Source organism: Pleurodeles waltl, chromosome 1_2, assembly GCF_031143425.1.
Source record: "Pleurodeles waltl isolate 20211129_DDA chromosome 1_2, aPleWal1.hap1.20221129, whole genome shotgun sequence".
Classification (NCBI taxonomy): domain Eukaryota; kingdom Metazoa; phylum Chordata; class Amphibia; order Caudata; family Salamandridae; genus Pleurodeles; species Pleurodeles waltl.
In genome coordinates, this window is record NC_090437.1 from 1347576585 (window position 1) to 1347598458 (window position 21874).

The 21874-nt window shown below is 48.6% G+C and overlaps 1 protein-coding gene across 6 annotated transcripts in view; it reads left to right on the plus strand.

The window, feature by feature from the left end:
- LOC138252618 (histone-lysine N-methyltransferase NSD2-like) overlaps positions 1–21874 on the plus strand; it is a 388560-nt gene that overhangs the window by 125244 nt on the left and 241442 nt on the right. For all 6 annotated transcript variants that reach the window (XM_069205757.1, XM_069205755.1, XM_069205753.1 and 3 more), the window contains exons 5-6: positions 4032–4114; positions 6067–6336. In XM_069205757.1, coding sequence (XP_069061858.1) covers positions 4032–4114; positions 6067–6336 — 353 coding nt within the window. The remainder of the gene's footprint in view (positions 1–4031; positions 4115–6066; positions 6337–21874) is intronic.

Below are 21874 nucleotides of genomic sequence, written 5' to 3' on the forward strand. Positions count from 1 at the left end.
AAGTAAGACACTTACAAGTCTCAGTTCCTGGGCATAAGCAGCCCACCGTTGGGGGTTCAAGGCAACCCCAAAGTTACCACACCAGCAGCTCAGGGCCTGTCAGGTGCAGAGGTCAAAGAGGTGCCAGAACACATAGGCGCCTATAGAGAACATGGGTGCTCTGGTTCCAGTCTGCCAGCAGGTAACTACCTGCGTCCTCAGGGGGGCAGACCGGGGTTTTTTTTAGAGCACTGGGGGGGACGCAAGTAGGCACACAAAACACACCCTCCTCAGCACAGGGGCGGCCGGGTGCAGTGTGCAAAGCAGGCTTCGGGTTTTGAATAGGCTTCAATGGAAGGACTCAGGGGTCACTCTAGCTGTGCAGGTAAGCACAGTGGGGGGCTTCTTGGGACAGCCACCACCTGGGCTAGGCAGAGGGTCACCTGGGGGTCACTCCTCCACTGAGGTTCGGTTCCTTCAGGTCCTGGGGGCTGCGGCTGCTGTGCTTGGTCCAGGCGTCGGGTCCCTTGTTAGAGGCAGTCTCGGTCAGGGGGAGCCTCTGCATGCATCGCTGTGGAGGTCTGGGGGGGGGGGGGTGTGGGGGGTCGTCTCTGGCTACTCACGAGGTCGCAGTCGCCGGGGAGTCCTCCCTGTGGTGTTGGTTCTCTGGATCTCGAGCCGGGGATGTCGGGTGCAGAGTGTGAAGTCTCACGCTTCCGGCGGGAAGAGTGACTTCTTTAAAAGTTGCTTCTTTGTTGCAAAGAGGTTGTTGAGCAGAGCCGCTGCTCACGGGTGTTTCTTGGTCCTGGGGGTCAGGGCACTCCTCTGAGGCTTCAGAGGTCGCTGGTCCCTGTTGGATGCGTCGCTGGTTGCAGGTTTTCGACTCTGGAGACAGGCTGGTAGGGCTGGGCCAAAGCAGTTGTCGTCGTCCGTCTTCTCTGCAGGCTTGTAGGTCAGCAGTCCTTCTTTGTAGTTCAGGTTGCAGGAATCCAATTACCTGGGTTCAGGGTCACCCCTAAATACTCAATTTAGGGGTGTGTTTAGGTCTGGGGGGCAGTAGCCAATGGCTACTGTCCTGGAGGGTGCCTACACCCTCTTTGCGCCTCCTCCCTGTGGGGAGGGGGCACATCCCTAATCCTACTGGGGTAATCCTCCAAAATCAAGATGGAGGATTTCCAAAGGCAGGGGGTCACCTCAGCTCAGGACACCTTAGAGGCTGTCCTGACTGGTGGGTGGCTCCTCCTTGTTTTTCTCATTATCTCCCCTGGACTTGCCACCAAACGTGGGGGCTGTGTCAAAGGGGGCGGGCATCTCCACTAGCTGACGTGCCCTGGCCACTCCTCCGTCCACTTCAGAGTAGATTAAAGCTATAAAGGGCTCCATTTCGGACTCTAGCAGAAAATCCCAAGTTTCGGAGTCGAAAATTGGAAAGTCTGCTTCGGAGCTGAGACCTTGCACAACATTTTCGGTAACGAAAAACCACAAACTTCGGAACCGAAGAAGACATCATATACAGAGGAGCAAGGACTTTCCAAGAAATTATGATAAAGCCATAAAACCTCTGAGGAAGAGTTTGACATTGAGCCCATTTTACAAATTATGGATGAGACCATCCAGAATACACGTTCCTAAAAAAACTGGAAGGATTGTTTCTGCACCTCCTTTTAAAAACAAAAAGGAAGCTGGCTTTCCAAGAGGAACTGGACACTGCACAGCCACCAGCAAAGGTGCAAAAGGAGAAGCCAGTACCTCCTCATACTTCTCCTCCTCGTCCTCCACAGCTATCTGTCTCTCCCCGCAGCAGCCCTCCACCAATGCCCTCTCCAACGCACTCTTTTTATTCTCAAGAAGACATTGTAAATTCATGGGACCTTTATGATCCTGATCCCATCTCAGATAACGACCCAGATACTTACCCCTCTAAACCATCTCCACCTGAAGATACTACAGTATACAACCAGGTCATAGCCGCTTATCACGGGGTAACAATGCACTCAGAGCCGTTGGAAGAAGATTTTTTTATTTAATACATTATCTTCAACACATTCTAGGTACCAGTGCCTCCCAATGTTACTGGGCATGGTAAAACACGCAGACCACATTTTTTGTGAGCCTGTGAAATCTAGAATCATCACATCTAGAATAGAAAAGAAATATAAACCTGCAGCCTCTGACCCAGATTATATGATTCATCAGGTGCCTCCTGATTCAGTGGTGGTCAGTGCAGCACGAAAGAGGGTAAATAGCCAGTCCTCAGGCGATGCACCCCTCCTGATAAAGAGCAGAAAATGTGATGCTTCTCAGGCAGCAAATCAATGGAGAATTGCTAATTCACAAGCACTGCTAGCCCGCTATGATCGAGCTCACTTGGATGAGATGCAGGATATCACACAGCATCTCCCAGAAGAACACCAAAAGCGGGCACAACAAATGGTAGAGGAAGGGCAAGCCATCCGTAACAATCAGATAAGATCTGCCCTGGATGCTGCTGATGCAGCTGCAAGGAGCGTAAACACAGCCATCACATCAGAAGACCTGCATGTCTGCGCTCCTCGGGTTTTAAACCAGATATCCAGCAGGCTGTGCTGAACATGGCTCTTGAGAAAAAGCACCTCTTTGGCCCAGAAGTGGAGACTACAACTGAGAAACTACGAAAAGAATCTGATACAGCAAAAGCAATGGGGGGTCATTTCATAGGCCTCAGTTTCGAGGAGGTTTTTAGAGCACGATCCTCCGAGGCATCCACCTCACAAACAAAGCAACCATATCAAACCCAGTACCAGCAAGGTGGGTTCATAGGAACATACAGAGGCCAAAACTCTAGAAATAGAGGTAAATTCCAAACCTCTAAACAACCAACAACACAACCAAAGCAGTGACTTCCTTCCCTCTCTTCCACTCCACACATCTCCTGTGGGGGGAAGACTGCAGCAGTTCCACTCTCATTGGCAAAATATCACCACGGACAACTGGTTATTATCAACTATCCGCAATGGCTATTGCCTGGCATTGATAAACACCCTCCAAATATTCCGCCAAGATATCACAAGTTGTCCCCCTAACATACAGCTCTGTTACTACAAGAGGTTCAATCTCTACTACTCAAACAAGCAATAGAATTAGTTCCACAGTCCCAACAAGGAACAGGGGTACACTCACTATACTTCCTAATTCCTCAGAAAGATGGCACCCTCAGGCCCATATTAGACCTCAGGCCCCTCAATCTATACATCTTGTCAGAACATTTTCACATGGTAACTCTGCAAGATGTTATTCCAATGCTACAAAACCAAGATTTTTTGACTGCTCTAGACCTCAGATGCGTATTTCCACATACCCATCCACCCAGCTCACAGAAAATATCTCCGGTTTGTCATACAAGGAAAACACTACCAGTTCAAAGTGTTACCTTTTGGCATAACAGCTTCAAGGGTGTTCACAAAGTGTCTAGCGGTAGTAGCAGCAAACTTAAGAAGACAACACATCCATGCCTTTCCATATCTAGACGATTGGCTAATAAAATCAAACAATTCTACACAATGCCAAAAACATACACGTTGTGATAGAAACTTCGCACACACTTGGATTTTCTATAAACTACCAAAAGTCACACCCTCAACCAGCACAAGTACAACCGTATCTAGGTGCTATCCTAAGTACTCAACTAGCCCTAGCGTATCCAAACATCCGAAGGATACAAGCTTTCTAAAATGTAATACCACTCATACAGCCAAATCAACAATACACTGTAAGATTTATCATGAAGATTTTAGGAATGATGGCATCTTGCAAAGCGATAGATTATGCAAGATTAAACATGAGGCCCTTACAACAGTGCCTTGCACAACAAGGGTCACAGGCACACGGACAACTTCAGACCCTCGATTCCCTGAAAGTCACTGCAAAGGTTTAATAGTAATTGTTATTCAATCCTGTTTTTGTAATTCGAGTTTCACTGTTCCAGCTGACGGTAGTAACATTGCTCCCTAAGTATTGAGCCAAATGTGTCTGTTATGTATTATGTTTTAGTGTTTCCTCTCTATTTCCCACAGCACTGAAGGAAAGAGACGTTTATTTGCGACGTATAAAAAGCAGTAAAAATGACCTCAAGCCTCCACCTTACAAACACATAAAGGTACGCGTTTCTCACCACACGGGTGTATTTGTTGGTAAATTGTATTTAACATATGTGGATCACCGATTTTTACTGCAGTGCTCTGCTTGATGGTTCCTGAATCTCACAGCAGCCACCATGGACATCTACAGGCGTTCATAGCGGCCTGAGGGCAACGAGTCACGTGTGTTGTCAGGACCAGTTTTCAGGTCACGGACAAACCTTTACTGCTGGTGTCCTGGGTCCCTTAATGGTGGATTGTGGTTGGATTTACGCAGCACTTCTGGTCTCTTACACATGTATGGACAAGTTCCACGCTACTGTGTGGTTAGATGGATGAGTGTATGCGTGTATGCTGCGGCCTGTGAGTCAGTTGTGATTGTGAGATGTTTGTGGTGCCATGTGTTGCTCTGCTGGTAAGGTGCTTGTGTGTGAGCGCAGTGTGTTGTGCTCTCTTCTGTTTGGCACAGGCGGCTCACAAACAACTAATTACCTGAGCGATAGGTGTGCAGCTATTGTGCCGATGGCTGTGAACGTGTGTGTTCTCGTTTGGGTGGGTCTCCTCCAGAGGTCTGCCCCACCCCTCCTAGTGATGGCTAGTAACTCTGGATGCTCAGAACGTGTATGTGTAAGACGCGTTTACCCTACAGTGTGCTCCGGTACTGAATTAGCAGGTGTTTAAGCAGCTCAGTGTAGGTTAACAAGAGCCAAATGTGCATCCCGTTCCTGAAGTCCAGGTCTTCAGTATTTGTCTTTACAAAGTAAAAGCTTTGCTGCTTCTTGGAAGAAGGGGCGTCCAGTGATAGGTTTGTTTTTGCATGGATGGCCATCAGCTGAGGTGCAAGCGTACATGTTGTTGGGTTCCCTTCTGTGGATATCAAAGTAGCTTTACTTGAATGAAGGACAGGCCTTAGCTGAAGACGTCCCAGTGAGCTATTCAGAGCCCTGAAGGCTAAGCAGCTGGCAGTGTAAGGCGGTAAGATGGGGTCCTGTAGACGAAGATGTGGTCGTTTTCATGCTGCTTAGTTCTGTATTTTGTTTAGTCTTCGGAGCTCACTATATCGTGCTTGTTGGCATAGTTTGAGACGGGGCACGGGGAGCCTCTAGTGCCTGCGGAAAGCCTAGGTACAGGAAGATGTCCTGTAGGATTTACATGGGATCAAAGACAGGTCTTGGGCTATTTGGGAGGCAGAAGTCTGTGATCACTTCCAAGTTTTTTCACTTCAATCAAATTCTCTGGTGGTACCTAGAGTCGGCTGGTTTTGTGGTGGTAGATGCTGCGTTCTCCACATGCTTGAATCTCTTTTGAATGCGTTAATATAAAGGTGGGTTCTCAGCATCCACTGGTGGACGGCTCTGAGGCAGTGGTCTTGTCCTGAGACATGTAGGCATTCAGATTTACAGTTTTAAGAGAAGAGTGTTTTTGATGTAGTTTAAGCACATTGGGTACAAGGTCTTGATTAGTTCGGTGACTTGAAGTAGGTCAGCGTTTATGCTGAACAATGATTTGAGTAAAGGGATGATGTAGAATCTGTCCAGGGGGTATGAGGAGATCCAGTTAGTAATGCCAGGTTTCTCTAGACTGCCTTGAAGAAAATGTTGGTGGACTGCCTCTCCTACTGTGAACCTCGTTTATGGGTCAATCTATCTTCCAAAGAACAGAGATTAGTGCAGGTCGGGGGTCTTCTGCTTGTACACCATTCTTTGTGTTGATGTGTTGTGTATATGAGAACACCCCCCTCCACTGGGACTTGCCTCCATCACTCACTCACACACACACTCACACTCACACTCACACACACTCTTACATTAAGTGGACAACTTGATATGAAAAGCGGCATGGCATCCGTGTACAGGAAGTAGCTCTGAAACAAGTGATACCTAGCACCAGGTATTTATGAATCTGTGCATATAGTGAAATAAAATATGTAAATACTTAAAAACTAACAATAGTCTTTATTTTATTTCTGCAGCGAAATAGACGTTACGGTAATGTTCACCTCCCTCCAGTGGACATTTCCCAGATCCCAAAGTGTAACTGCGAGCCGACGTCTGAGAAACCCTGTGGGTTTGATTCCGAGTGCATAAACCGAATGTTGATGTACGAGTGTCATCCCCAAGTGTGTCCATCCGGCGAGCGCTGCCAGAACCGTAGCTTCTCAAACCTCCAGTATCCAGAGACCAAAGTTATCCGAACTGAAGGCAAAGGGTGGGGCCTGGTGGCCACCAGAGACATTCGGAAGGTATGTGCGTCAAGCTTGTGTGTGTCTGTTCCTTAACCCAAGGGTCTTTGAGTACTCAACCCAAAGAATCTGTAAAGTTGCATTGTTGAGTGTTAAGATGAGCCTCCTCTCCTCAGCCTGTTGAAACCAGGTGTAGGAAGTTGGCTCTGTATGTACTATTTCAAAGTAAAAAATAGCGTGCACAGAGTCCAAGGGTTCCCCTTAGAGGTAAGATAGTGGCAAAAAGAGATAATTCTAATGCTCTATTTTGTGGTAGTGTGGTCAAGCAGTAGGCTTATCAGAGGGTAGTGTTAAGCATTTGTTGTACACACAGGCAATAAATGAGGAACACACACTCAAAGACAATTCCAGGCCAATAAGTTTTTATATAGAAAAATATCTTTTCTTAGTTTAATTTAAGAACCACAGGTTCAAGATTTGCACTCTGCACCCGGCCGCCCCTGTGCCGCTGAGGGTGTACTTTCTGTGCCGCCTTGTGTCCCCCACCCGGTGCCCTACAAACCCCCCCTGAGTACGCGGGTACTTACCTGCTGGCAGACTGGAACCGGGGCACCCCTGTTCTCCATAGAAGCCTGTGTGTTTTGGGCACCGCTTTGACCTCTGCACCTGACCGGCCCTGAGCTGCTGGTGTGGTAACTTTGGGGTTGCTTTGAACCCCCAACGGTGGGCTACCTTGGACCCAACTTTGAGACTTGTAAGTGTTTTACTTAACTTCAAAACTAACCTTTACTTACCTCCCCCAGGAACTGTTGATTTTTGCACTGTCCACTTTGAAAATAGCTTATTGCCATTTTTACAAAGACTGTATGTGATATTGCTTTTATTCAAAGTTCCTAAAGTATCTAAGTGAAGTACCTTACATTTAAAGTATTACTTGTAAATCTTGAACTTGTGGTTCTTAAAAAAAAAAAAATATATATATATATATATATATATATTTTTTTTTTTTTCTGTATAAAAACCTATTGGCCTGGAGTAAGTCTTTGAGTGTGTGTTCCTCATTTCTTGCCTGTGTGTGTACAACAAATGCTTAACACTACCCTCTGATAAGCCTACTGTTCGACCACACTACCACAAAATAGAGCATTAGAATTATCTAATTTTGCCACTATCCTACCTCTAAGGGGAACCCTTGGACTCTGTGCATGCTATTTCTTACTTTGAAATAGTAGATACAGAGCCAACTTCCTACATAATATTACTCTGACTTTTTCAGCAAGCGACTCCAACATTAACCATAACCGCAGATGCCTCACATAGGGGTTGGGGGGCACTCATGGGCTCTCTGAAGGTACAGAGGGTTTGGTCCACCCAGGATGCAGTCTTAGCTCATCAGTTGGCTGGAATTAAAGACAGTTCAGCTGGCCCCGAAAGCATTCAAACAACACATTATGAGGACAGTTTTAGTCCAAACACAACACAACAGCAATGTTCTAATCAACAAACGGGGAGGGACTCAATCACCAGCTCTCTCAAAGTTGGCCCAGCAGATCTGGAGCTGGGCAGTCCACAAAAGTATAGCTATTCCAGCAATTCATTTTCCAGGGAAAGCGAACTGCGAGGCTGACAGTCTGAGCAGACAGGCCTCATGTTCACATGGGAACTAAACCAAAAAGTAGTACAAGACATTTTCAGAAGATTGGGGACGCCAACAGTGGATTTATTTGCGACTCCGGGGATTGCAAAATGTCAACTCTTTGCCTCCAGACAGCCACACCCATAATCTCTGGGGAATGCCCTTTCGATGAACTGGTCAGGGGTGTTTGCATGCGCGTCTCCACCAACAGCTTTATTGCACAGGGCGATCAGCAATGCAGGAGAAGCTGAATGGCGCTAATACTAATTCAGTTGGGCCAACCACCATGAAAAAGACAATGTTTGCTACCCATGGAAAGGGGAAGGTATTACATCCAGAACCAGAATATTTCACATTAACAGCGTGGCTCCTGAAGACTTGAAATTTAAACATTTGAAATTACAAGGAGACACAATGGCTGTCTTGAGAGAAGCCAGAAAACCGGGTACAAGGAAATGTTATTTGGCAAAATGGAAAAGATTCTCACTTTGGTGTGTAAATAAAAACTTAATCAAGAGGATAACAAGGCAGAAAATGGTATTACAAATCTAACCTATCTACTGCAGGAGGGGCTTATGTATCATCTGGCGGTGCGTAGGAACCTGGCCTGGTGTGTGGTGAGCACCTATGGTGTTATTAATGTAGGAAGCTTGTGTGGTGAGCTCCTGTGGGGTTATCACTATAGGAGGCTGGCCTGGTGTGTGGTGAGCTCCTATGGTGTTATTAATGTAGGAGGCTTGTGTGGTGAGCTCCTGTGGTGTTATCACTGTGGGAGGCTGGCCTGGTGTGTGGTGAGCTCCTATGGTGTTATCACTGTGGGAGGCTGGCCTGGTGTGTGGTGAGCTCCTATGGTGTTATTAATGTAGGAGGCTTGTGTGGTGAGCTCCTATGGTGTTATCACTGTGGGAGGCTGGCCTGGTGTGTGGTGAGCTCCTGTGGTGTTATCACTGTAGGAGGCTGGCCTGGTGTGTGGTGAGCTCCTATGGTGTTATTAATGTAGGAGGCTTGTGTGGTGAGCTCCTGTGGTGTTATCACTGTGGGAGGCTGGCCTGGTGTGTGGTGAGCTCCTATGGTGTTATCACTGTAGGAGGCTGGCCTGGTGTGTGGTGAGCTCCTATGGTGTTATCACTGTAGGAGGCTGGCCTGGTGTGTGGTGAGCTCCTGTGGTGTTATCACTGTGGGAGGCTGGCCTGGTGTGTGGTGAGCCCCTATGGTGTAATTGTAATTGTATGTTCGGTGGCATGTGTAGCTGCAGATACACATGCTGTGCATAGTCCGCCGTCTGGTGTTGGGTCGGAGTGTTACAAGTTGTTTTTCTTCGAAGAAGTCTTTTCGAGTCACGAGACCGAGGGACTCCTCCTCCTTGTTTCCATTGCGCATGGGCGTCGACTCCATCTTCGATTGTTTTTTTTTTCCGCCATCGGGTTCGGATGTGTTTCTTTTCGCTCCGGGTTTTGGGACGGAAAGATAGTCAAAACTTCGGAAAACTACGTCAGTATTGATTCGTTCGGTATCGGGTTAGATAGAATCGACACCGAATCGTGAAGAGCTCCGGTAGCCCTTCGGGGTAACTTCGACCCCCCGTCAGGGCCTGGTCGGCCCGACCGCGTGTAAAATCGACACCGATGGAACGGACCCCGTTCCGATTCTGTCCTAAATGCCACAGCAAATATCCGTATACAGACCAACATTTGGTCTGTAACTTGTGCCTGTCGCCCGAGCACAAGGAAGAGACGTGTGAGGCCTGTCGTGCGTTCCGGTCCCGAAAGACGCTCCGTGACCGAAGAGCCAGAAGGTTGCAAATGGCGTCCACGTCGACAGGACAACGTGGGTTCGAGGAACAAGGAGAAGAAGAGGAAGCCTTCTCCATCCATGAATCGGACTCGGAGGAGTTCGACGTCGAAGAAACCGTGAGTAAGACGTCGAAACAAGCACCACACGGGAAAAAAGACAAGGCCCAGGGGACGCCACTGCCAACAGGCCATGGCTCGACCCATAAAATAGGTGACCGTCCATCGGCACCGAAAAAGGGCGAACTGGTGCCGAGATCGTCCGACTCGGGTCGAGACACAGGCACGCAGCAATCTCGGGACCGAGAAAGTGCTGCCGAAAAGGGTCGACGCCGAGACAGCGGAACCGAAGCTGCTCGACGCAGAGACAGCGGCACCGAGGATGATCGACGCCGAGAAAGCTCGACTACAAAAAAGAGAATTCTCCTCGGAGCCGAAAACAAGCAAAGACACAGTTTTGGTGCCAAAACGCCCTGCAACCGAACCGACTGCCAGCTCGTATTCAGAGGAACAATCACTGTCCTCTCAAATGCGCAAACACAGATTTGAAGAAGAGTTACAATCCACTGACGTAGACCACACCCAGAAGCGGATCTTCATACAGAGTGGGACCACAACCAAAAGTGGTGAAGAAAGTAACTCCACCACCCTCTCCTCCACCTGTAACTAATACATCACCGGCACAAACTCCGTCACATTCACCAGCTCATACCACCATGAGCCAAGATGACCAGGACGCTTGGGACCTATATGACGCCCCAGTATCAGACAATAGTCCTGAGTCGTACCCTACCAAGCCCTCACCACCCGAGGACAGCACAGCGTATGCACAGGTGGTAGCTAGGGCAGCAGAGTTCCATAACGTGTCGTTACACTCAGAACCTGTTGAGGATGACTTTCTTTTCAACACCCTCTCCTCCACCCTTAGCACCTATCAAAGCCTGCCTATGCTCCCGGGAATGCTAAGGCACGCAAAACAGATCTTTAAAGATCCTGTCAAAAGCAGAGCGATAACTCCACGGGTGGAGAAAAAATATAAAGCACCGCCCACAGACCCTGCTTTTATCACATCACAACTGCCACCAGATTCAGTTGTAGTAGGGGCAGCTCGCAAGAGAGCCAACTCGCACACATCAGGCGACGCACCACCTCCGGACAAAGAGAGCCGCGAGTTCGACGCAGCTGGAAAAAGGGTTGCTGTACAAGCTGCAAACCAGTGGCGCATCGCGAACTCTCAGGCGCTCCTAGCACGATATGACAGAGCCCATTGGGATGAGATGCAGCATCTCATCGAGCATCTACCCAAAGAATTACAGAAACGGGCAAAACAAGTAGTTGAGGAGGGACAAAATATCTCTAATAACCAAATACGCTCCTCTATGGATGCAGCGGATACAGCTGCAAGAACAATAAATACCGCGGTAACAATAAGACGGCACGCATGGTTGCGCACATCCTGGTTTAAACCCGAGATACAACAGGCAGTGCTCAATATGCCGTTCAACGAACAACAATTGTTTGGACCCGATGTGGACACGGCAATTGAGAAATTGAAAAAGGACACTGACACAGCCAAGGCCATGGGCGCACTCTATTCCCCGCAGGGCAGAGGCACTCTTGGCACATTTCGCAGAACACCCTTCAGAGGGGGGTTTCGGGGTCAAGCCACACAAGCCAGCACCTCCAAGCCAGCACCTCACAATCAACACAGTCTACCTACCAGGGACAGTACCAAAGGGGAGGCTTTCGGGGCCAGTACAGAGGGGGACAATTCCCTAGAAACCGGGGAAAATTTCAAGGTCCCAAAACCCCTACAACCAAACAGTGACTCACAAGTCACTCAACCCCTTCACACAACACCAGTGGGGGGAAGACTAAGCCAATTTTACAAAGCTTGGGAGGAAATAACAGACACTTGGGTCTTAGCAATTATCCAACATGGTTATTGCATAGAATTTCTCCAAATCCCTCCAAATGTCCCACCAAAAACACAAAACATGTCAAAACAGCATTTAGACCTTCTGGAATTAGAAGTTCAGGCATTACTGCAAAAGGACGCAATAGAACTTGTACTACGTACACAAAGGAACACAGGAGTTTACTCACTGTACTTTCTAATACCAAAAAAAGACAAAACACTGAGACCAATCTTAGATCTCAGAACACTAAACATCTACATCAAATCGGAACACTTTCACATGACGTATTACCACTGCTAAAACAACAAGACTATATGACAACCTTAGATCTAAAGGACGCGTATTTCCACATACCGATACATCCCTCGCACAGGAAATACCTAAGGTTCGTATTCAAGGGAATACACTACCAATTCAAAGTGTTGCAGTTCGGTATAACAACCGCACCAAGAGTATTTACAAAATGCCTAGCAGTAGTAGCTGCACATAACAGAAGGCAGCAAATACATGTGTTCCCCTACCTAGATGATTGGCTAATCAAAACCAACTCCCTAACAAAGTGTTCACACCACACAGAGTATGTCATACAAACCCTCTACAAACTCGGTGTTCGATGGCATATGTTGCTGCAGATACACATGTTTGGCACAGTCCACTGCCTGGTTTTGGGCTCGGAGTATTACAAGTTGTTTTTCTTCGAAGAAGTCTTTTTGGTCACGGGACCGAAGGACTCCTCCCTCTTCGGCTCCATTGCGCATGGGCGTCGACTCCATCTTAGATTGTTTTTTTCCGCTGTCGGGTTCGGACGTATTCCTTTTCGCTCCGTGTTTCGGTTCGGAAAGTTAGTCAGAATCTCGGAAGAAAGCGTCGGTATTGTTCCGTTCGGTATCGGGATAATTAGGTACATCGACACCGATCATCGGAAGACTTTGGGGTAGCTTCGATTCCCCCATCGGGGCCTGGTCGGCCCGACCGCGTGCTACATCGAAGCCGATGGAACGGACCCCGTTCCGTTTCTGCCCAAAATGTCACAGTAAGTATCCTTATACAGATCAGCACTTGGTCTGTAACTTGTGCTTGTCCCCCGAGCACAAGGAGGATACCTGTGAGGCCTGTCGAGCCTTCCGGTCCAGAAAAACACTCCGGGACCGAAGAGCCAGGCGTCTACAAATGGCGTCCACGCCGACAAAACAACGTTTCGACGACTAAGAGGAAACATTCTCGGTTCCGGAATCAGAATCCGGAGACTCCGACGTCGAACAACAGCAACAAACTGTGAGTAAGACGTCGAAAAGTAAAACCATCGACAAAACTAAAGCCCAGGGGACGCCACTGCCAACAGGCCATGGCTCGACCCATAAAACAGGCGACCCGTCGAAGGCGCCGAAAAAGGGCACGCCCATAGCGAAGACACCCGACTCCGGTCGAGGGACCGCCATGGAGCAACCTCGGAGCCGAGAAAGCGGCTCCGAGAGACAAAGACAAGATACCGGCACCGAAAAACATCGGCACCGAGAATCCATGCCGAAAGGAACAAAAATTCTGTCGGTGCCGAAACCGAAAAAAGATTCTCTCTCGGCGCCGAAAAATACCACACCTTCATCCTACTCAAAGGAACAAGGAATAAGTGGCCAGATGCACAGATTTGGACAAGAGCTCCAAAGTGTAGAATCAGACTACACACAAAAGAGACTGTACATCCAGCAAGACACAGGGAAGATATCAACCCTTCCCCCAATAATGAGGAAAAGAAGGATCAGTCTCCTCAAGGATGACGCACAACCACAAGCCAAAGTGGTCAAAAAAGTCACGCCTCCGCCCTCTCCACTACAACAGGCATCGCCGGCACAAACACCGCCACAAATGCACTCACCAGCGTAAACTACCATAAGTCAAGATGATCAGGATCAAGACACTTGGGACCTATACGACACCCCAGTGCCGGACAATGATCCAGATTCATACCCCACAAAGCCGTCACCGCCAGAGGACAGTACCTCATACTCACAACTGGTGGCTAGGGCTGCAGAATTCCACAATGTCCAACTGCATTCAGATCCTATAGAGGATGATTTTTTATTTAACACCCTCTCGGCTACACATAGCCAATATCAATGTCTCCCAATGCTACCGGGGATGTTACGGCACGCAAAACAAATTTTTGAAGAGCCCGTAAAATCAAGAGCCATCATCCCAAGGGTGGATAAAAAATACAAACCACCACCCACAGATCCAGTGTTTATTACTTCGCAGTTACCACCTGACTCCGTAGTAGTAGGGGCAGCTCGCAAAAGAGCAAATTCCCATACATCTGGTGACGCCCCACCTCCGGACAAAGAAAGCAGAAAATTTGATGCGGCAGGGAAAAGAGTAGCATCACAGGCAGCCAACCAGTGGCGCATCGCAAATTCTCAAGCGCTGCTGGCCAGATATGACCGCGCTCACTGGGATGAGATGCAACTTCTCGTAGACCATCTTCCCCAAGAATACCAAAAAAGGGCGCAGCAAATAGTTGAAGAGGGACAAACGATCTCAAACAATCAAATCCGCTCTTCACTGGACGCAGCCGATACTGCAGCGAGAACAGTCAACACTGCTGTCGCCATAAGGAGACACGCTTGGCTCCGCACTTCAGGCTTCAAACCTGAAATCCAGCAGGCTGTCCTTAATATGCCTGTAAGGAAATGCCTCCTTGGCATGGTTGCCCCCTGACTTTTTGCCTTTGCTGATGCTATGTTTACAATTGAAAGTGTGCTGAGGCCTGCTAACCAGGCCCCAGCACCAGTGTTCTTTCCCTAACCTGTACTTTTGTATCCACAATTGGCAGACCCTGGCATCCAGATAAGTCCCTTGTAACTGGTACTTCTAGTACCAAGGGCCCTGATGCCAAGGAAGGTCTCTAAGGGATGCAGCATGTCTTATGCCACCCTGGAGACCTCTCACTCAGCACAGACACACTGCTTGCCAGCTTGTGTGTGCTAGTGAGGACAAAACGAGTAAGTCGACATGGCACTCCCCTCAGGGTGCCATGCCAGCCTCTCACTGCCTATGCAGTATAGGTAAGACACCCCTCTAGCAGGCCTTACAGCCCTAAGGCAGGGTGCACTATACCATAGGTGAGGGTACCAGTGCATGAGCATGGTACCCCTACAGTGTCTAAACAAAACCTTAGACATTGTAAGTGCAGGGTAGCCATAAGAGTATATGGTCTGGGAGTCTGTCCAACACGAACTCCACAGCACCATAATGGCTACACTGAAAACTGGGAAGTTTGGTATCAAACTTCTCAGAACAATAAATGCACACTGATGCCAGTGTACATTTTATTGTAAAATACACCACAGAGGGCACCTTAGAGGTGCCCCCTGAAACTTAACCGACTGTCTGTGTAGGCTGACTAGTTCCAGCAGCCTGCCACACCAGAGACATGTTGCTGGCCCCATGGGGAGAGTGCCTTTGTCACTCTGAGGCCAGTAACAAAGCCTGCACTGGGTGGAGATGCTAACACCTCCCCCAGGCAGGAGCTGTGACACCTGGCGGTGAGCCTCAAAGGCTCACCCCTTTGTCACAGCCCAGCAGGGCACTCCAGCTTAGTGGAGTTGCCCGCCCCCTCCGGCCACGGCTCCCACTTTTGGCGGCAAGGCTGGAGGGAACAAAGAAAGCAACAAGGAGGAGTCACTGGCCAGTCAGGACAGCCCCTAAGGTGTCCTGAGCTGAGGTGACTCTGACTTTTAGAAATCCTCCATCTTGCAGATGGAGGATTCCCCCAATAGGGTTAGGATTGTGACCCCCTCCCCTTGGGAGGAGGCACAAAGAGGGTGTACCCACCCTCAGGGCTAGTAGCCATTGGCTACTAACCCCCCAGACCTAAACACGCCCTTAAATTTAGTATTTAAGGGCTACCCTGAACCCTAGAAAATTAGATTCCTGCAACTACAAGAAGAAGGACTGCCTAGCTGAAAAACCCCTGCAGAGGAAGACCAGAAGACGACAACTGCCTTGGCTCCAGAAACTCACCGGCCTGTCTCCTGCCTTCCAAAGATCCTGCTCCAGCGACGCCTTCCAAAGGGACCAGCGACCTCGACATCCTCTGAGGACTGCCCCTGCTTCGAAAAGACAAGAAACTCCCGAGGACAGCGGACCTGCTCCAAGAAAAGCTGCAACTTTGTTTCCAGCAGCTTTAAAGAACCCTGCAAGCTCCCCGCAAGAAGCGTGAGACTTGCAACACTGCACCCGGCGACCCCGACTCGGCTGGTGGAGAACCGACACCTCAGGAGGGACCCCAGGACTACTCTGATACTGTGAGTACCAAAACCTGTCCCCCCTGAGCCCCCACAGCGCCGCCTGCAGAGGGAATCCCGAGGCTTCCCCTGACCGCGACTCTTTGAACCTAAAGTCCCGACGCCTGGGAGAGACCCTGCACCCGCAGCCCCCAGGACCTGAAGGACCGGACTTTCACTGGAGAAGTGACCCCCAGGAGTCCCTCTCCCTTGCCCAAGTGGAGGTTTCCCCGAGGAATCCCCCCCTTGCCTGCCTGCAGCGCTGAAGAGATCCCGAGATCTCTCATAGACTAACATTGCGAACCCGACGCCTGTTCCTACACTGCACCCGGCCGCCCCAGCGCTGCTGAGGGTGAAATCTCTGTGTGGACTTGTGTCCCCCCCGGTGCCCTACAAAACCCCCCTGGTCTGCCCTCCGAAGACGCGGGTACTTACCTGCAAACAGACCGGAACCGGGGCACCCCCTTCTCTCCATTCTAGCCTATGTGTTTTGGGCACCACTTTGAACTCTGCACCTGACCGGCCCTGAGCTGCTGGTGTGGTGACTTTGGGGTTGCTCTGAACCCCCAACGGTGGGCTACCTTGGACCAAGAACTGAACCCTGTAAGTGTCTTACTTACCTGGTAAAACTAACAAATACTTACCTCCCCTAGGAACTGTGAAAATTGCACTAAGTGTCCACTTTTAAAACAGCTATTTGTCAATAACTTGAAAAGTATACATGCAATTTTGATGATTTGAAGTTCCTAAAGTACTTACCTGCAATACCTTTCGAATGAGATATTACATGTGGAATTTGAACCTGTGGTTCTTAAAATAAACTAAGAAAAGATATTTTTCTATATAAAGACCTATTGGCTGGATTTGTCTCTGAGTGTGTGTACCTCATTTATTGTCTATGTGTATGTACAACAAATGCTTAACACTACTCCTTGGATAAGCCTACTGCTCGACCACACTACCACAAAATAGAGCATTAGTATTATCTATTTTTACCACTATTTTACCTCTAAGGGGAACCCTTGGACTCTGTGCATGCTATTCCTTACTTTGAAATAGCACATACAGAGCCAACTTCCTACATTGGTGGATCAGCGGTGGGGTACAAGACTTTGCATTTGCTGGACTACTCAGCCAATACCTGATCACACGACAAATTCCAAAATTGTCATTAGAAGTTGATTTTTGCAATTTGAAAAGTTTTCTAAATTCTTAAAAGACCTGCTAGGGCCTTGTGTTAGATCCTGATTAGCATTTCTTTTAGAGTTTAAAAGTTTGTAAAAGTTTGAATTAGATTCTAGAACCAGTTTTAGTTTCTTAAAAAGTATTCCAACTTTTAGAAGCATAATGTCTAGCACAGATGTGAATGTGGTGGAACTCGACACCACACCTTACCTCCATCTACAGATGAGAGAGCTAAGGTCACTCTGTAAACTAAAGAAAATAGCAATGGGCCCCAAACCTACCAAAGTACAGCTCCAGGAGCTTTTGGCAGAGTTTGAAAAGGCCAACCCCTCTGAGGATGGCAACTCAGAGGATGAAGATAGTGACTTGGAGGGAAATTCCCCCCCTCCAGTCCTACTTAGGGAGAGCAGGGCTTCTCAAGCCCTGACTCCACAAATAATAGTCAGAGATGCTGGTTCCCTCACAGGAGGGACCAACAACTCTGAAATCACTGAGGATAACTCCAGTGAAGAGGACATCCAGTTAGCCAGGATGGCCAAAAGATTGGCTTTGGAAAGACAGATCCTAGCCATAGAGAGGGAAAGACAAGAGATGGGCCTAGGACCCATCAATGGTGGCAGCAACATAAATAGGGTCAGAGATTCTCCTGACATGTTGAAAATCCCCAAAGGGATTGTAACTAAATATGAAGATGGTGATGACATCACCAAATGGTTCACAGCTTTTGAGAGGGCTTGTGTAACCAGAAAAGTGAACAGATCTCACTGGGGTGCTCTCCTTTGGGAAATGTTCACAGGAAAGTGTAGGGATAGACTCCTCACACTCTCTGGACAAGATGCAGAATCTTATGACCTCATGAAGGGTACCCTGATTGAGGGCTTTGGATTCTCCACTGAGGAGTACAGGATTAGGTTCAGGGGGGCTCAAAAATCCTCGAGCCAGACCTGGGTTGACTTTGTTGACTACTCAGTGAAAACACTAGATGGTTGGATTCAAGGCAGTGGTGTAAGTAATTATGATGGGCTGTACAATTTATTTGTGAAAGAACACCTGTTAAGTAATTGTTTCAATGATAAACTGCATCAGCATCTGGTAGACCTAGGACCAATTTCTCCCCAAGAATTGGGAAAGAAGGCGGACCATTGGGTCAAGACAAGGGTGTCCAAGACTTCAACAGGGGGTGACCAAAAGAAAGGGGTCACAAAGACTCCCCAGCAGAAGGGTGATGAGACAACCAAAACTAAAAATAGTAAAGAGTCTTCTACAGGCCCCCAAAAACCTGCACAGGAGGGTGGGCCCAGAGCCTCTTCACAAAACAATGGGTACAAGGGTAAAAACTTTGATCCCAAAAAGGCCTGGTGTCATAGCTGTAAACAGCATGGACACCAAACTGGAGACAAGGCCTGTCCCAAGAAAGGTTCCACTCCAAACTCCCATCCAGGTAACACTGGTATGGCTAGTCTCCAAGTGGGATCAACAGTGTGCCCAGAGCAAATCAGGGTCCACACTGAAGCTACTCTAGTTTCTGAGGGTGGGGTGGATTTAGCCACACTAGCTGTCTGGCCGCCTAACATGCAAAAATACAGACAGCAACTCTTAATTAATGGGACTAGAATAGAGGGCCTGAGGGATACAGGTGCCAGTGTCACCATGGTGACAGAGAAACTGGTTTCCCCTGGCCAATACCTGACTGGAAAAACTTACACAGTCACCAACGCTGACAATCAGAGAAAAGTACATCCCATGGCAATGGTTACTTTAGAATGGGGAGGGGTCAATGGCCTGAAACAGGTGGTGGTCTCCTCAAATATCCCAGTGGACTGTCTGCTTGGAAATGACCTGGAGTCCTCAGCATGGGCTGAGGTAGAACTAAAAACCCATGCAGCAATGCTGGGTATCCCTGAACTGGTGTGTGTGAAAACAAGAGCACAATGCAAGGCACAGGGTGAAAAAGTAGAGCTGGAGTCTGGAAAAATGGCCCAACCTACCAAGAGAACAGGAAAGTCAGTTGGGAAACCAACTGCAACACAGCAAAAGAAAGGGAACCTCTCTTCTCAGGAAGAAGTTCTGCCCTCTGGGGGAACTGAGCCTTTGGAGCTTGAACCTTATCAGGTTGAGCTCTTAGGCCCAGGGGGACCCTCAAGGGAGGAGCTGTGTAAGGGACAAGAAACCTGTCCCTCTCTTGAAGGCCTTAGGCAGCAAGCTGCTGAAGAGTCCAAAGGCAAGAAAAATGGAACACATAGGGTCTATTGGGAAGATGGGCTCCTGTACACTGAGGCCAGAGACCCCAAACCTGGTGCCACTAGGAGAGTGGTAGTGCCTCAGCTGTTCAGAGAGTTCATCCTAACATTGGCCCATGACATTCCCCTTGCTGGACATTTGGGACAAACCAAGACGTGGGAGAGGTTAGTCAACCACTTCTACTGGCCCAATATGTCCAACATGGTTAAGGAGTTTTGCCTCTCCTGCCCCACCTGTCAAGCCAGTGGTAAGACAGGTGGGCATCCAAAGGCCCCCCTCATTCCACTTCCTGTGGTGGGGGTGCCCTTTGAAAGAGTGGGTGTGGACATAGTTGGTCCACTGGAACCTCCCACAGCCTCAGGAAATATGTATATCCTGGTAGTAGTGGATCATGCTACCAGGTATCCTGAAGCTATTCCCCTTAGGTCGACTACTGCCCCTGCAGTAGCCAAGGCCCTCATTGGTATCTTTACCAGAGTGGGTTTCCCTAAGGAGGTGGTGTCTGACAGAGGTACCAACTTCATGTCAGCATACCTAAAGCACATGTGGAATGAGTGTGGAGTGACTTATAAATTCACTACACCTTACCATCCACAAACTAATGGCTTAGTTGAGAGATTCAACAAGACATTAAAGGGCATGATCATGGGGCTCCCAGAAAAACTCAAAAGGAGATGGGATGTCCTCCTGCCATGTCTGCTTTTCGCTTACAGGGAGGTACCACAGAAGGGAGTAGGGTTCTCACCCTTTGAACTTCTGTTTGGTCATCCTGTAAGGGGACCACTTGCCCTTGTTAAAGAAGGCTGGGAGAGACCTCTCCATGAGCCTAAACAGGACATAGTGGACTATGTACTTGGCCTTCGCTCTAGAATGGCAGAGTACATGGAAAAGGCAACCAAAAACCTTGAGGCCAGCCAACAACTCCAGAAGTTTTGGTATGACCAAAAGGCTGCACTGGTTGAGTTCCAACCAGGGCAGAAGGTCTGGGTTCTGGAGCCTGTGGCTCCCAGGGCACTCCAGGACAAATGGAGTGGCCCTTACCCAGTGCTAGAGAGGAAGAGTCAGGTCACCTACCTGGTGGACCTGGGCACAAGCAGGAGCCCCAAGAGGGTGATCCATGTGAACCGCCTTAAGCTCTTCCATGACAGGGCTGATGTGAATCTGTTAATGGTAACAGATGAGGATCAGGAGGCAGAGAGTGAACCTCTCCCTGATCTTCTGTCATCAGACCCAAAAGATGGCACAGTAGATGGAGTGATCTACTCAGACACCCTCTCTGGCCAACAGCAGGCTGATTGTAGGAGAGTCCTACAACAGTTTCCTGAGCTTTTCTCCCTAACCCCTGGTCAGACACACCTGTGTACCCATGATGTGGACACAGGAGACAGCATGCCTGTCAAGAACAAAATCTTTAGACAGTCTGACCATGTTAAGGAAAGCATCAAGGTGGAAGTCCACAAGATGCTGGAATTGGGAGTCATTGAGCGCTCTGACAGCCCCTGGGCTAGCCCAGTGGTCTTAGTCCCCAAACCTCACACCACAGATGGAAAGAAAGAGATGAGGTTTTGTGTGGACTACAGAGGGCTCAATTCTGTCACCAAGACAGATGCTCATCCAATTCCAAGAGCTGATGAGCTCATTGATAAATTAGGTGCTGCCAAATTTCTAAGTACCTTTGACTTAACAGCAGGGTACTGGCAAATAAAAATGGCACCTGGAGCAAAAGAAAAGACAGCATTCTCCACACCTGATGGGCATTATCAGTTTACTGTTATGCCCTTTGGTTTAAAGAATGCCCCTGCCACCTTCCAAAGGTTGGTGAATCAAGTCCTTGCTGGCTTGGAGTCCTTTAGCACAGCTTATCTTGATGATATTGCTGTCTTTAGCTCCACCTGGCAGGATCACCTGGTCCACCTGAGGAAGGTTTTGAAGGCTCTGCAATCTGCAGGCCTCTCTATCAAGGCATCCAAATGCCAGATAGGGCAGGGAACTGTGGTTTACTTGGGACACCTTGTAGGTGGAGGCCAAGTTCAGCCACTCCAACCCAAGATCCAGACCATTCTGGACTGGGTAGCTCCAAAAACCCAGACTCAAGTCAGGGCATTCCTTGGCTTGACTGGGTACTACAGGAGGTTTGTGAAGGGATATGGATCCATTGTGACAGCCCTCACTGAGCTCACCTCCAAGAAAATGCCCAAGAAAGTGAACTGGACTGTGGACTGCCAACAGGCCTTTGACACCCTGAAACAAGCAATGTGCTCAGCACCAGTTCTCAAAGCTCCAGATTATTCTAAGCAGTTCATTGTGCAGACTGATGCCTCTGAACATGGGATAGGGGCAGTTTTGTCCCAAACAAATGATGATGGCCTTGACCAGCCTGTTGCTTTCATTAGCAGGAGGTTACTCCCCAGGGAGCAGCGTTGGAGTGCCATTGAGAGGGAGGCCTTTGCTGTGGTTTGGTCCCTGAAGAAGCTGAGACCATACCTCTTTGGGACTCACTTCCTAGTTCAAACTGACCACAGACCTCTCAAATGGCTGATGCAAATG